The sequence below is a fragment of the Mixophyes fleayi genome, chromosome 11 (assembly GCF_038048845.1).
Source record: "Mixophyes fleayi isolate aMixFle1 chromosome 11, aMixFle1.hap1, whole genome shotgun sequence".
In the NCBI taxonomy this organism is placed as follows: domain Eukaryota; kingdom Metazoa; phylum Chordata; class Amphibia; order Anura; family Limnodynastidae; genus Mixophyes; species Mixophyes fleayi.
This window is the reverse complement of record NC_134412.1, coordinates 25626898-25641957: the sequence shown is the minus strand read 5'-3', so window position 1 is coordinate 25641957 and position 15060 is coordinate 25626898. Positions and strand designations below refer to the sequence as shown.

The 15060-nt window shown below is 37.2% G+C and overlaps 1 protein-coding gene across 1 annotated transcript in view; it reads right to left on the bottom strand.

Annotated features, from left to right (window-relative positions):
- LOC142107511 (otogelin-like protein) overlaps window positions 1–15060 on the bottom strand; it is a 93479-nt gene that overhangs the window by 21970 nt on the left and 56449 nt on the right. Inside the window, exons 6-18 of the mRNA XM_075190975.1 lie at window positions 12863–12949; window positions 11654–11741; window positions 10875–10924; window positions 9537–9691; window positions 9319–9445; window positions 7869–8043; window positions 7021–7124; window positions 5719–5940; window positions 4534–4708; window positions 3498–3575; window positions 2916–2965; window positions 1923–2064; window positions 128–238 (exon numbers count right to left, since the gene is read on the bottom strand). Of these exons, the coding sequence (XP_075047076.1) occupies window positions 128–238; window positions 1923–2064; window positions 2916–2965; window positions 3498–3575; window positions 4534–4708; window positions 5719–5940; window positions 7021–7124; window positions 7869–8043; window positions 9319–9445; window positions 9537–9691; window positions 10875–10924; window positions 11654–11741; window positions 12863–12949 (1564 nt within the window). The remainder of the gene's footprint in view (window positions 1–127; window positions 239–1922; window positions 2065–2915; window positions 2966–3497; window positions 3576–4533; window positions 4709–5718; window positions 5941–7020; window positions 7125–7868; window positions 8044–9318; window positions 9446–9536; window positions 9692–10874; window positions 10925–11653; window positions 11742–12862; window positions 12950–15060) is intronic.

Below are 15060 nucleotides of genomic sequence, written 5' to 3'. Positions count from 1 at the left end.
TATGGGTCAGTCTAAGTAATGAGGCCCCATTAGTAATACTTTCATTAAGCTGTAGGTGAAATGTGTGACCTAGTGCCAGCATGACTTGTCAGTAGAGTTTCTACATATATTATCTGAGCCAGCTTACCAAGTGTTACAGTCCTGAGCCAGTGTCTCCCCTGGGTTATAAACGTCATCGCCGTGCAAACAAGGACACTCACTAATTGGTATGCAGCTTCCATTATTGCTTCTCAAAAGACTGAAACATAAAAAGTTAGGCAACTTTATATATTATATAGATGAGTACTAATTGGCATTATCATACATATTATCAAAAAGATATAGCCTTCCTTTATCATAAATTATTATATATCTACAAGTTAACCCGTGCATGATACTCATGCATTCTAGTCAAATCAAGCTACTTAAGGTGTTAAAAAGGTTCTTGTCATGCATTTGGGCCTAGCCCAGGCCTCCTCAGGAGAAGAGCGTTACTTCCCGACGCAAGCGCCCTTTTTTAACGTGGTTTTGTCCACATGTCACCACCTCATCATTTTTCTCCATCACCTCATCCTTCATCTTCATCGCCACATCCTTCATCAAGCTACTTAAGGTGTTAAAAACTCCCCACTGTCACCCCCGGCAACCACCAACCACTCCCAACTGTCACTTCTCCTTCAAGAAATATATAGGTCAGTGTATAACTCTGCCCAGCAGGTGGTGCTGCAGCTTGTTTTTTTTTTTTTTCACACACGCCACTAGGCATTTATATAGTAGATTGCATCACTTGCAGAAACTTGAAGGCTTGTATAAACACACAGTGATAATGGTCATTAACACAAGCTAGACACTATTACTATTTCAGATTTGATCTCTAAAGATATAACAGTTTTCTTCTCCTCATGTCTATATTTTATCGTTTTATGGGTGTATTCTACAAATAAATCCTTAGAACTTTAATGTATTAATAATAATAATAATAATAATAATAATATGTAATGTACATTTGTAAATAACAATAGTGAGTAATTATTAATTTATAATAATAGTAATAATAATATTTATTATAACAAGATTTTTATTTAAATTATACCCAATAATATATACATATTTTAGTATCAAAACAAATGTTAAAAAAATATTGTATCTTTTATCCTTGTTGATTGTAATTACTTCTTGTGACGAACTTTAATAAAGTCTTCATATAAAGGGAAAAAATAAATAAAAAAAAGATATAGCCTTCCATCTTCTTTCCCTTATTGTCACCCATGTACAACTTATCCAAATAAATGTCTTTGTCCTCTGTTGATTGAGTAATTTTCCATCTCTCTGTCCTATGTTCATCCATCCAGCTACATTCCTATACAGTGGCATTATTTTGAAGTTCTAAGTCCATACATCATCCTATAGATGGATACGTGAAGCAAATCTGTTCCTCAATATCTATTTGTAATTTTGTTGCATTAAACCTTTTCATAATCGTCTATATTTGCTTTGCTATAAAACCCTGCAATCCAATATTTTATTTTAGATTATTATTTTCACACCTTGGTTATTTGGGCAGCACGGTGGTGTAGTGGTTAGCACATCTGCCTTACAGCACTGGGGTCATGAGTTCAATTCCCGCCAATGGCCTTATCTGTGAGGAGTTTGTATGTTCTCCCTGTGTTTGTGTGGGTTTCCTCTGGGTGCTCCGGTTTCCTCCCACACTCCAAAAACTTACTGGTAGGTTAATTGGCTGCTAACAAATTGACCCTAGTCTGTGTGTCTGTCTCTGTCTGTCTGTCTCTGTCTGTATGTATGTGTGTGTGTGTGTGTTAGGGAATTTAGACTGTAAGCCCCAATGGGGGCAGGGACTGATGTGAGTGAGTTCTCTGTACAGCGCTGCGGAATTAGTGGTACTATATGAATAAATGATGATGATGATGATTTACAACACTTACCCAAATTTACAGACACATCCTGGTTGGCAATCCAATGCACAGTTTTGGTCTAGTACTTGCAAGTTCTGGCAAGAAGGCTCACAGGTCTTTCCATACCCAACTAAACAATCTGCATTTACTTCATTTTCGGAGCACTGAACAACTGCCAAAAACAACAAAACGGGTAAATATCCTGCACTCCAATGTGACACAATTATTTCCTATGGCACAAAGTACAACATGAGATCACCGATTTACTGTAATTTTGTTGAGTGTAGAGTCTGTACACCTTTCTTCTATTACTACTACACTGTTTGAAAACCTACTCTTCAAGTAAACAAATAAAAAACCATAAAACACATAAAATATATATAAAAAAAAAATGCAGGAACACATTTAAAACCCTTACACACAAATACAGATATAAATAAATAAAAATAGGCTGATTCTCATCAAGTAGTGCAATCTGAACATGGCATAAAAATATCTAATAGCTCAGACTAATGTGCATTCTCTTTTCTAGAATACAAATTGTCTCTACCCTTCCTTAGTTTACAATGAGGTGCAATCAACTTTTGGGTCTGTCTGTTATATAAATCCTAATAAATGAACATTTTTCATAGACAAAGTGTCTGTCCAGGAATGTACTCACTGTGGTGTACTGAGCTTATTGCTTGGATTCTTTGTAATTTGTGGCTTTTTGTTAATTTGCAATCACTTAAGTCTGCTAAAATATGTGCATATATATCAGGGGCGCACGCAGGGGGGGTTTCTGGTTCCCCAGAAACCCCTCCCCTCCGCGAAGAAGGGGGCTAAACAGTGCCCCTACATAGCTGCACTGTACTGTAGAGTGCCGCGGCTGCTGTACAATACAGTGCCACCGAAATGGCAGCTCTCTCTCTATATTTTTTTTCGGGGGGGGGGGGGGGGAAACCTCCCCTTAAAAACCCTGTGTGCGCCCCTGTATATGTACATAGTCATCATAATAACAGGAACCAGACAGGAACATCTTACCTTCAGGGGGTGTCTCTGTTCCTCCACATAGTAATACCCTCTCACAGGGACTAAAAGACAAGCAGATGAATACTATTAATTCTTTGCCATAAGATATCTGTTGTGACAAGTTTGCAATGCAATTCTACAAGATAAGCATTAATGTTCCACTAAATAAGGGCCTAATTCATTAAGGATCCTTACGTGAGAAATCTTATTTCAGTCTCCTGGACAAAACCATGTTACAATGCAAGGGGTGCAAATTAGTTTTCTGTTTTGCACATAAGTTAAATACTGACTGTTTTTTCATGTAGCACACAAATACTTGATAGCTTATTTGTACACTGAAATTTAAAGTTGATATTTGTGTGCTACATCAAAAAACAGCCAGAATTTAACTTATGTGCAAAACAGAATACTAATTTGCCCCCCCCCCCCGTGCATTGTAACATGGTTTTGTCCAGGAGACTGAAATAAGAAATTTCTCAAGTTAAGATCCTTAATGAATCAGGCCCTAAATTATGAAAATGTAGTAGTACAGTCTTCTATAAACACTAGCAAAAAGACACTTATACCAATATATATTTAAATATAGTATCTCACCATGTATCTCCATTGGCTTGGGTGACAGTCTCTCCTAATTTGAACACACGGTTAATGCTGTAGCAAGGACATGAATCTCTAAAAAATAAAAATACATATGCATTATCGTATATATAGTGATACTATAATGTGTATGAAAAAATAAGGTGATATATGAATCATTACATTGTTTATATCCTCATGTCTAGGTGGATATATGTGTAAATATGGTTTTAAGAAAATGTGGTCTATGTTTTTTTGGAGGATAGAAAAATATATTTTTGGCTTGTTTATAGGCCAAGACTCATGGAATTTATAGGTCAGCTGGACTGTGAAAGGTTATCCAGTTCTGAACTAGGGGCCTGATTCATTAAGGATCTTAACTTAAGAAACTTCTTATTTAAGTCTCCTGGACAAAACCATATTACAATGCAAGGGGTGCAAATTAGTATTCTGTTTTGCACATAAGTTAAATACTGACTGTTTTTTCATGTAGCACACAAATACTTGACAGCTTATTTGTACACTGAAATTTAAAGTTGATATTTGTGTGCTACATGAAAAAACAGTCAGTATTTAACTTATGTGCAAAACAGAATATTAATTTGCACTCCTTGCATTGTAATATGGTTTTGTCCAGGAGACTGAAATAAGAAGTTTCTCAAGTTAAGATCCTTAATGAATCAGGCCCTAGGTTTGTATATCCAATTACAATGAGCAGTGTCTGGAAACGATCAAGTCACTGAGTGATAAAAATACAGACAGGGCCGATTGTAATTCCAATTTCATTGGTCTCTTAAAACTACATTGACAGAGCTGCATTTTTTGGGGGGAAACTACTAGAATGGCTGATATATTTATAAGTATGTGTCCATTTTCCAGCGGCAGAGAAAAGTGTATAGCTAAAAAAAAAGACATTTCTAGAAAAAAGAGCTAAATAATATGCAATTCACATAGATTATACATTTTCACTTGTACATAGTGAAGAATAGGTTTGATGACTCTTTAAAACAATGAAGATTCTACCTTGAAAGCTTAGCAATCAATCTCGACTTACCCAGGTACACATTTATTCTCAGAAGCATCATAGTAGAGGTCAGGAGGGCAGATACAAGCTTCATTCAGCGGGATTGAGGGTGAAATTTTTAGGAGAGTAGTAGAATATTCAGCGCAGTCTTGTTGAGAGAACACACTCTCGGTATTAAGAATCATTTCCCCATCACACACCGGAGCTGAAGCAATGGACAAGGATTATTGTTAAGATTCAATTTAGATTTAACTTCAAGCATTAAGGTCTATCCAGATAATCAAAATAAAAATACTATATATTGAGGCATCATGGTGGCTTAGTGGTTAGCACTTCTGCCTCACAGCACTGGAGTTCAATTGCTGACCATGCCCTTATCTGTGAGGAGTTTGTATGTTCTCCCCGTGTTTGTGTGGGTTTCCTCCGTTTCCTCCCACACTCCAAAAACATACTGGTAAGTTAATTGGCTGCTAACAAATTGACCCTAGTCTGTGTGTGTTCGGGAATTTATATTGTAAGCTCCAATGGGGCAGGGACTGATGTGAGTGAGTTCTCTGTACAGCGCTGTGGAATTAGTGGCGCTATATAAAGAAATGATGATGATGATGATAAAAATTTAGCATTCAGGCATCAGTCAGCTAAATCTAAATGCCAGAGCTGATGTTTACACATTGAGTCTGTGATATTAAGACTATGTAGATTACTTCCAAAGGTTATCTATTAATATCTACACTCTTTGCCACAAAGGCTACCTGAATCCTAAAAATCACTCCATCCTTAATTAATAGATGATAAATCAATACTTTTATAAACACTATTCTCAAATTACTAAAACGAGGGATCTTTACATCTTTATCAACTCCCAGCATGCATGCTCACTATTTTTCTCTATTCTACTAGACTGTTTAGTTCATTGCCTTTAAGTAGTATTAAAATCCTTTACTTTTTGTCCTATTATCTACTCTCATATCGCATAATTCATGTCTGTCTTGATATTAGCTATGTTTTTGCCCTTCACATTCTAATACTGTGCTTAATAGATACATACAGAGTAAAAATATCTATACTTAGACGTATTTCCTCTTTGTGAGAATTCTAAGTTCTTCAATTATGGAATTTTGTGGGCTTAATGTATGCCTTTTTGTTTCTCCCTATCATTCACAGTATGAGCGGGAATTACAAAAAATGTGAATAGCAATTAAAAAAAACACTTACTGCAATCTACGAAAGAAGAGCTGACTGGGACAATAATTCCGTGATGAGCACAGCGATAGGCGTAGTCTGCCAGGGCTGAGCAAAGACCAAAGGTATTATCATAATAGACAGTGTTGGCGCAAGAGGTCTTAAAGGAGTGGGTGTCAATCAGACGAGCGCAGTCATCGAAGATGGAGCTTTCCAGGGCATCAGCACATATTAAAACAGCTTCAACTTTTTTATCTGTCAGACAATGAAGAAAAATGGTCTAATTCATAGCAACATAACAAAGGAATGAGAGGAAAGCAAGAGGGTATTTATTGTATGTCATTACTGCATAAGAAATTACATATAACATTTTTTTTTCCAATACAATGAATCACACATTATTTTGTGGAGACATATTTGTTATTTCTGGATCAAATCCATTTGTTTGCTTAATATTCAACAATTTTAAGAGTTGGTATAGATCAGGGATAGTCAAACCTGTCCTCAAGGGCCATATCCAGTTCATGTTTTTAGGATTTCTTTAATCATGCACAGCTGAGTTAATCTATTTGGCTGGGTCAGTAATTATCCCACCTGTTTCTACAGACAGAAATCCTAAAAACATGAACTGGATATGGCCCTTGAGGACAGGTTTGACTATCCCTGGTATAGATGGTAGTATTGATAAGTAAAATACACCCACACGCTGAGGGAGGGGCAGCCGATTCACTAGTTCCTGATAAACTGATGGGCTGAATTTATTTAATACTGGCTCGGCCCGTAAAAATCTCTTCTGCCTCTGTGTGTAGGCTACCACATTCTTGCCAACTCTCCCGGAATGTCCGGGAGACTCCCGAAATTCGGGTCGGTATCACAGACTCATGGGAGAGCAGGCAAGTCTCACGCATCCCGCAACTGCCTAGCCTAAATGATGCGATTCGCGGTGAATCGCGTCATTTTGGCCCCACCTCCCGCAACAAAACGGTATTTCCGTCACGGGGGCAGGGCCAAAATGACGCCTTTGGTCGCTACCCACCCCCTCCCGCCCTCTAGTCACACCCCTCTCCCGGACTAAACTTGCCGAAAGTAGGCAAATATGGACTACCACCATCTACTGTATGTACATTCTTCTGCATCCGAGCTATTGTGAATGATGCATACTCTGACACCGTGGGTTACTTGAATTTATGGTTTCCTGAGTCTCCTTCTAGCTGTGTATCAATTGTTCAAAATGCTTTATGGTAAAAGTATAGGCCTAATATAACAACATAATTTAAAACTCCCTGACTATATTCCCAACCCCCAGAGGCTCAGTTTAGGCAAGCTAATAATTACCTCCGTTTTCTGAGCCCTTCTCTTGTTCTGAGCATGAATGCGATGTTACCCTCCAAGATTTGCTAAATAACCTAGATACGGTTTCAGTGATATCACTTGAGCTCCTGCAATTGATGAAAAGATTCTTATTTATACAAATGAATAAAACAAAAAGAGAGGTATGTAAAAATTATGCAGTGGACCTGTTGTCCATTGTCATGAAAGAGAGAGAGATTTGGGTCTAAAATGATATTCGTAAGGCTACAGGTTACTATTTCAGTAGGAGAACTAGTGTCAATGCTGAGACATGGGGCATTGACATTACCCCTGTGTTCTCTATACTTTCCCTGGCATTCATCTTCTCATTAAATTGCTTAGCAGTGCAACTCACAGTTACTGTCGGAAGAAGATTTGGTGATCTGTATTTGATGATATCACTGAATAGCAGCAACAGTTTACTTAATCTCCTTTCTGGTCTCCAAAACCTTCTGTGTAATAGATTTTTGGATAAGAAATCCCTTACTTGTATAGCCTATTCTCCGCATATGTCCAATACCGGAGCGATGGATAGATAGTGAGAGAAGAATATATCTTCAACCGCACATGCCCTTACCTGTTACTCTGGGCTTGTCCATGTCTTATTCTTTACTTGGGTAGAGATTAAAATATTGTAAATTGAACTTGATTGTCAGAATCGAACATTTATGCTCTGTTACATCCTAAGTAATGTTTGATTTAAATATTTCAGCTGGAAATGTAGTTGGTGCTGAGACTTTTGAACAAGGTATCTTCCAATTAGTAATCGTTGTTTCTTTTTAGTGATAAATAGAGTATCTCAGTACACATAGAGGCAATGGTCTGAATCTTACCTGTAATCATCATTACGATTGTCATTGTAAGTGCCACACAAGCCACTAGTCTGTCCTTTGTAGCTGGGATCAAGGATAACGTACAGCCTGTTGCCTACAGAGTCATACTGCAGGTTAAACAGAGGGCTGACCACATCAAGAAAGGTGGAGGAGCTTCTTAAGACTGTAATAGTTTCTATAAAAGCAATATAAATAAAGTTTAGATTAAAGGTGATCTACACTCATAATCGATGGTTAAAAACAGATTTGTTATTATCTCAAGAGCATCTGTATTCAAACAGCTCTGCTGACTTCCTTGCCAAGTTTTGTTACAGTGAATGACTCAGAGCTAAGAGAGGAAGTACGTTGTGAAAGTACAAATTGCTGGATTTTCAGACTCACTTGATAAAGGTCAGTTAGAAAAACACTACTTGAAAGGGTATGCATAAAATCTGAGAAGTTCAATTGCTCATGGAACAGGTGCAGACCAAATAAATAGACTTTTATTGGCACTTGCTTGCTTCAGTTGTTTTCCTTCTTGCCCTAAAAGCTGCTTAAAAGCTATCTGTAGAGGAAATCTGCTTGTGTGATACTATATGCACAAAACCTATTAATTAGGAAGACATATTTATAAGAACACGCAACTTTTTCCAGGAATAAAAGATACAGCAGGAACCCCTTTGATATGACATTGCCCTAGGGCAGCAGACAATTTTTCCTAACATTGGATCTTTAATAGATTTACAATGTAAATGTTAATCATAAACCATTGAGAATGGACATGGCTGAATGTGCAATTAGTTGATCTAGATTCATGCATAAATGTATATAGCAGCCATCCATCCAATCAATGCTTTAAGTCAACAATCAAGCACAGCAGTGGAGTGAACTTGGGGTCCCTGCCATCCTGATAGAGGAGGGGGATTTGATATTAAATCTTTAGTATGAGTGAACATCCATCTTTTTTTATTATTATTATTATTATTAATTTTTATTTATAAGGCACCACAAGGCGTCCGCAGCGCCGTACAGAGACAAACAAATTACACTACAATGGGAGACAGCACAGTACAGTAAACAGTAAGTACAGCAATTCAGTAATCTCAATGCACAGCTAGAGAGGGCGGGAAAGGGGGAGGTAGGATCCGCAAATGACGGGGCCCAAGAAGGAGGGCGCGGAAGACAGGGAGACCCCCAGGCGGTAGGAGGGAGTGAGAGTGGACGTGGAGTGGAGCCTCGAGGAGGAGGGCTAGGTAGCTGGAGAGCAGAGTTAGAGGTGGTGGAAACAGGAGGAGAGATGGCCCTGCTCAGAGGAGCGTACAATCTAAGGGGAGGGGTGGACAGACAGAGAGACGCAGGGGAGAGAGATGTTAATATGTTAACATCTTAACATATTTTTTACTAGGTGAATCACTGACTATTCCTGTTGGTGAAATATTGTGTTTATATAACATTTAGGTTGAACATATACCTAGAATGGAATAAGGAAGGGAAGTGTTCTCTCCTGCTGATAGAATGGTTCCATCTGACAGTAGTTTAATGCTGGCTTTTGATGGAATGTAGATGTCCACAGATTCAATGCAAACTGCTTCTGGATCCTAAAACAGAGTAACAAAGTCACTTTACATTCTGTTCATTAAAAAACATTTTCATGCCATGCCTTTTGCGCCAAGAAGCTGAAATACCTACCTGGTCAACTTTACCCAGCTCATTACAGAGCTTATTGTTCAAGGTCATGGTGAATGCTGGGGTTTTGGCCAATATGTAACTGCACTTTCCCGGAGTTTCATACAATGTGCCATCAAAAGTGCGAATCATCTGGTAACCAGTCACTGAGCAGATACCTGAAATATAGGACACAAGGAACATTATATCCAAAGAATGTTACCATTAATACACACTACTTTAGATGTACTATACCCATTTGCATCATAACATAATTTGTTAATAAAAAAACAATGATAAAGCTAACTAATTTATGCACAAGTTCTGCATTATATCAACAATTATTAATTAGACTGCTTGAAATAGTTTTTATCTTTTGTATGTTTTCTAGTTTTCTTTTTCTTTATTCTCCCCACTGTAAATTAATAGCTAATACAGAAAATGGTCCAAAAAAACACAGCTGTAGGATACAGAGAAGCATCAGAGCCTTGCGCAGAGCTCGACCAAGCAACCCTTCCCCCCCACCCTTTGGAAATCCTAACTAACCCCCATCCCAACCATCTTTTCTCTTTGCTCCCCTCTTTTTTCCTCTTTCACTCTTTCCATGTTTTTTACCTCACCTACTTTTGACTGTGTATTATGATATTGTCTTTATACTGGAAAATTTTGTAAAATGCCAAAATAAAATGTTTAAAGAAAAAAGGAAGCAATGGAGCCATTTTGTTGGAGCCAAAGAATCCTGTATGAGCAAAATTATTGAGCAAAGCCACAAAGCTCACCTGATGCACATTACAAAATGCCTTAGCTTTGCGCTAGTGTGCCTAGATGTTCCTCGCATCACATGTCAAGGACCTACTCTCAGGAACCATTACTGCAAAATACAAGGATGCCTTGTGTGGAGGGGACAAATTATCACAGGCGCACTGTGCAACGGTGTAAAGGTCATATGAAATTCCAACCTCCTACCAGTTTCATGCCACCTCTTTCATCAAAATAATGTTTTCAGTTTTCCTCCTAAAATATCCCTTGGTTTAAACTCCAGGGAGCGCTCCTTGGAATTTCTGCACTGCTCTGAAAATTGAGGTGTACCAGTAGGCGTCCTCTGTTCTGTGCTAGGAGTGTCTTCAATCCACACAACTCCTCCCCTCTGTCGGTGCAAAATTCTGCTCCTCTGAAAATGCCACTTACGCCAATCGAGGTGCACAGTGACTTTGGCACTGAGCAGCACGCTTTTGCACTTCGCAAATGACCACCTTTGTGTTCAGGCAACAGGAAGACTTTAAATGTACTCCAATGCTTATCTTTAACAACTCCTAATAATAATAATAACAAAACAGGTCTTAGAACAATTAATGAAATTACCTGGGGTGCCCTCATTTTTCACACAGGTTAGTGCACCATCATTGCAGATACTGAAATGCAAAAAAACCAACATATAAGTCTCACTATACCTGTTCTTTATTAGCCAATAACAAGATAAAATCCATTAGGTGTGAATTCTGATTCTGAAATTACATTTTGACTACCTCCATTGCTCCCTATTTCCCTATTTGGCATAATATTCAGGAGTCAAAAAATGTTTTAGAGGCTGAGGTAACAAAAGCAATAAAATAATGGCAAGGGCAGCCATTTTGTTGGTCATCTCTACGGTGCTCCAAGCACAGTGAGCAGCAATATTCAGAGGCTAAGAAGAATCAATTACCAGAGCCAGTTTACTTTTTTTTAAAACATTTAATAGCTGAGTAACTCCTAACTACTTTCTCCTACTCTTACTTCTGTCTCAACTGCTGCAGACCAGATCTCTAAGATGTCCTTCATGAGAAGCCTCCAACAGCGTTACTGTACTAATGCTGTGTTCCTTCCCTATCGCATTATGAAAAGTCATGTGACCAAAATTACAATTTCTCTTTTTATATAACACAATCCCAAATGATATAACTTTTTTATTAAACTGAGAAGTTTGAAAATATCTGAGAGCAGGTGTGGATATTCAGCATATCCCATATCATGTTCTGTGTCAGTATTTAGTGCTAATTATTACTTATCAGCTTACAAGTACGTAACAATAGAGCAATTCACCCTCCCTACCCTGTGTAGCACAGCCTTAGGAATGTCGAATAAATGAAGGCAGATCAACATACCAGGTAACAGATTCTAATTCAATGGTTTGTCGGTCAGACACAGATTCTTTGTTGAACGTGCAAGACTTCCCCTCGAATGGTGTTTGCTCTAATAACAAAAAACAACATGTAAATAATGTGGGACATCGGAAATAAAAATGCGACTTAGATGACAAAATCAACGCATGCAATACAAGGCTAATCAATAAAAATGACTGTGATTTTGTTATAGGAGACAAAACACAAAAAATGTAAATTATTAATTTATAGGCTATATGTTATAGGCACCTATTGATACGTGTGATGTGGTTGGAGTAGAACCGTGAATACTTTAGGGCAAATTCCACCAGCGAAAAGTGCACAATAATTCGCAAAATGCCAATCCATATTTACTGAATATTTAGACTGCACTTTTCACTTTTCCCAACACTATTTAAATCTAGCTTCAGGATCACTTGTTATTAAAATAACTTATTTAACTTCATTTATTTATAGCACAGGATGTGGCTGCATAACTCAAACACTTTTATAATCATATATTGTCACAATGAAAGTCATAGCTTCAAATGCCTATTATAACCTACATTTCAGTACTGACATACTTGTGCTTAATGTTGGTTAGAATTACAATGCGTACAGCTAAATGGGCATTTAATACATCTACTTATACTTAACTCCTCCTGTCACCCGCGGCTCGTTATCTTGATGCAATAAGTGAGCAGTTTGAGGGATGATCATTGGCTCTATTGTGAATACTGGACCATAAGTGTGTACAATGCCATTGTCCAAGTCTATGGGGTATATTTACTAAATTGTGGGTTTGAAAAAGTGGAGATGTTGCCTATAGCAACCTCAGATTCTAGTTGTCATTTTGTAGAATGTACTAAATAAATGACAGCTAGAATCTGATTGGTTGCCATAGGCAACATCTCCACTTTTTCAAACCTGCAGTTTAGTAAATATACTCCATGTGTTCAATTGATGATTTTTCATGGTCTACTTTTAGATATAAATCAAAATTCATTAAATGGGAAATTTTATCCCTACGTTACTCTTACCCATTATATTGGTCTCGCCTATCTGCATGTTTTTTATGACGTGGATCCAGGAAAAGATCCATGTCACATTTTAGGCATATTTTTATTTTAAAAAATAATGCCCTATTTAGCATTAAGTTCTAAAGGGGTTTTATTTGGGTATCGCCTAACATCTATAAACCGATCTACATACCCTTATTTCCTTTTGAGGTGTTTTCCTTTATTTTAATTTCCACCTTCCAGTCCTTCTCTTTGTTACCGCCTTCATGACCAAATGTACCTACAAACACAAAAAGACCCATTAGAGCACAGCAGGAATATATAGAAGGCAATATGAATATTACAATATAATTCTGTTTACGGAGGATTTTATAATTCAGTATGGTTTTAGAAGTACAGTAAGTGGAGTTAAGTTTTTGTATTACTGTAAGCTTAATTAATTAGTGTCTCCTATTAAAATAGGTTGGAACAAAATGGATAACCTAGCCTTGTACCGAGATATAACAGACAGGCCTAAAATGAGGATGGATTAATTCAGCACAGTTACATCCAATAGGATGGTAAACAGTTCTACATAACTCTATTTTCTTTTCAGTTATCTTCTTCATATGATTCATGGTTTCCTCCCTTTATTTTAATATCCACCTTTTCTTTGCTATCATGTTTTTGGCCAAATTTACCTCCAAACACAAAATTACCCGTTAGAGCAAAGCAGGAATATATAGAAGGCAATATGAACATTACAATGAAATTCATTTTACAGTGGAAAGACATCATTTAGATGTTAGAATAACTTTAGTTTTTGAAGTTTAAATGAGCTATAATGACAATGTGCTTTATTACCGCAACAAATCTTATACACAGGTGATCTAATAGTCAGGTATATCCGAATAAAACAAATATTGAACCCATAGCCATGCCATGATAGTCAGTGTATCCATCAAAAAGTTCAAGTACGTGGAGCAAGACATACATAAGTGGACTAGTATAATTTAATTTAAAATCTAAAGCAAGGATTCTTACTTTTTTTTTTTCGCTCAGGGTCTGATCGAAATTGGGAATAAGTTTAAAAAGTGATGACACAATTTGTAAGGACACATGTCTGTCTGTGTCTGTGTGTGTTAGGAAATTTAGACTGTAAGCTCCAATGGGGCAGGGACTGATGTGAATGAGTTCTCTGTACAGCTCTGCGGAATTAGTGGCGCTATATAAATAAATAGATGATGATGATGATTAGCTGCAAGACCGAAGTAAAAAAAAAGAAGACACTCCGTTCAAATTTGTATTGATTCATATATTTCATTTGAATTACAACACTGCTAGCTAGAACTATGTTATTTCAATTTAAATGTCATTAACAAGAATTTAGGTACTTGTATGAAATAAAATTAAAATATGAGTTTTTCAAACAATGTAACACGGCAGCGCATTTTGTAGGTCACAAGCAAACATAAAGCGCTGTTGAGCTAAACTCTGGATTTTGCTAAACAACAGCTCATGACATAATAGACAGGATGTAATGAGGATATATAAATTCATATATAGATCGATACATACATTAGGCGCTGTCTTCACACACACTGGGAAGAAGGATGTATATTTCATACAGGATCAATATCCAAAGTATAAATATATCACTCCTGTATAAATATATGCCCTTGCCAGATATAGATACTGGGCTCAGTGGAACCAGGGAACCGAGGAGCAAATCACGTGACTTGGTAGCTAAACAAACAGATACCCCGATTTCAGGTCCAGGTGAAAATCACCAATGAGAAATATTTGGACCAAGTGAAACATCGCTACATCCTCTGAGGGCTTGATTATTTCTACCATTGAGTAAGCGTATAGCCTATAGGGGACTTCCACAGAGTGGAAACACGGGTGTTGTGTGTACCATCAATATCTGGCACGGGCATATATTTATACAGGAGTGATTAGATTCATCAAGATCACACTTTTGCTAACATACTTCACCATCAGTTTTTTCTGTGTATTATGTTTCATACTCCAGATTATTGAACTTTGGATATTGATCCTGTATGAAATATACATCCTTCTTCCCAGTGTGTGTGAAGACAGCGCCTAATGTATGTATCAATCTATATATGTTTATGCTATTGTAAAGTTGTGGTGAACTTTTCCTGATACAAGCAGGGCGGCATAACTTAGTGGAGCGCCACGGACACAGCTCAATATTGTTATAGGATATATAAATTCACCTTGGTTCCTTAGAAAATAATGGAGATATGAATAAACTATGATTGTGTCTCTAATTTATTTATACCCTTATTTTCTTTCAATGTATCTCCTTAAGAAGACTGTTTCCTCCATTTATTTTAATATCCACCTCTCAATTCCTGCCATACTCAAATGTACCTCCAATTCTGC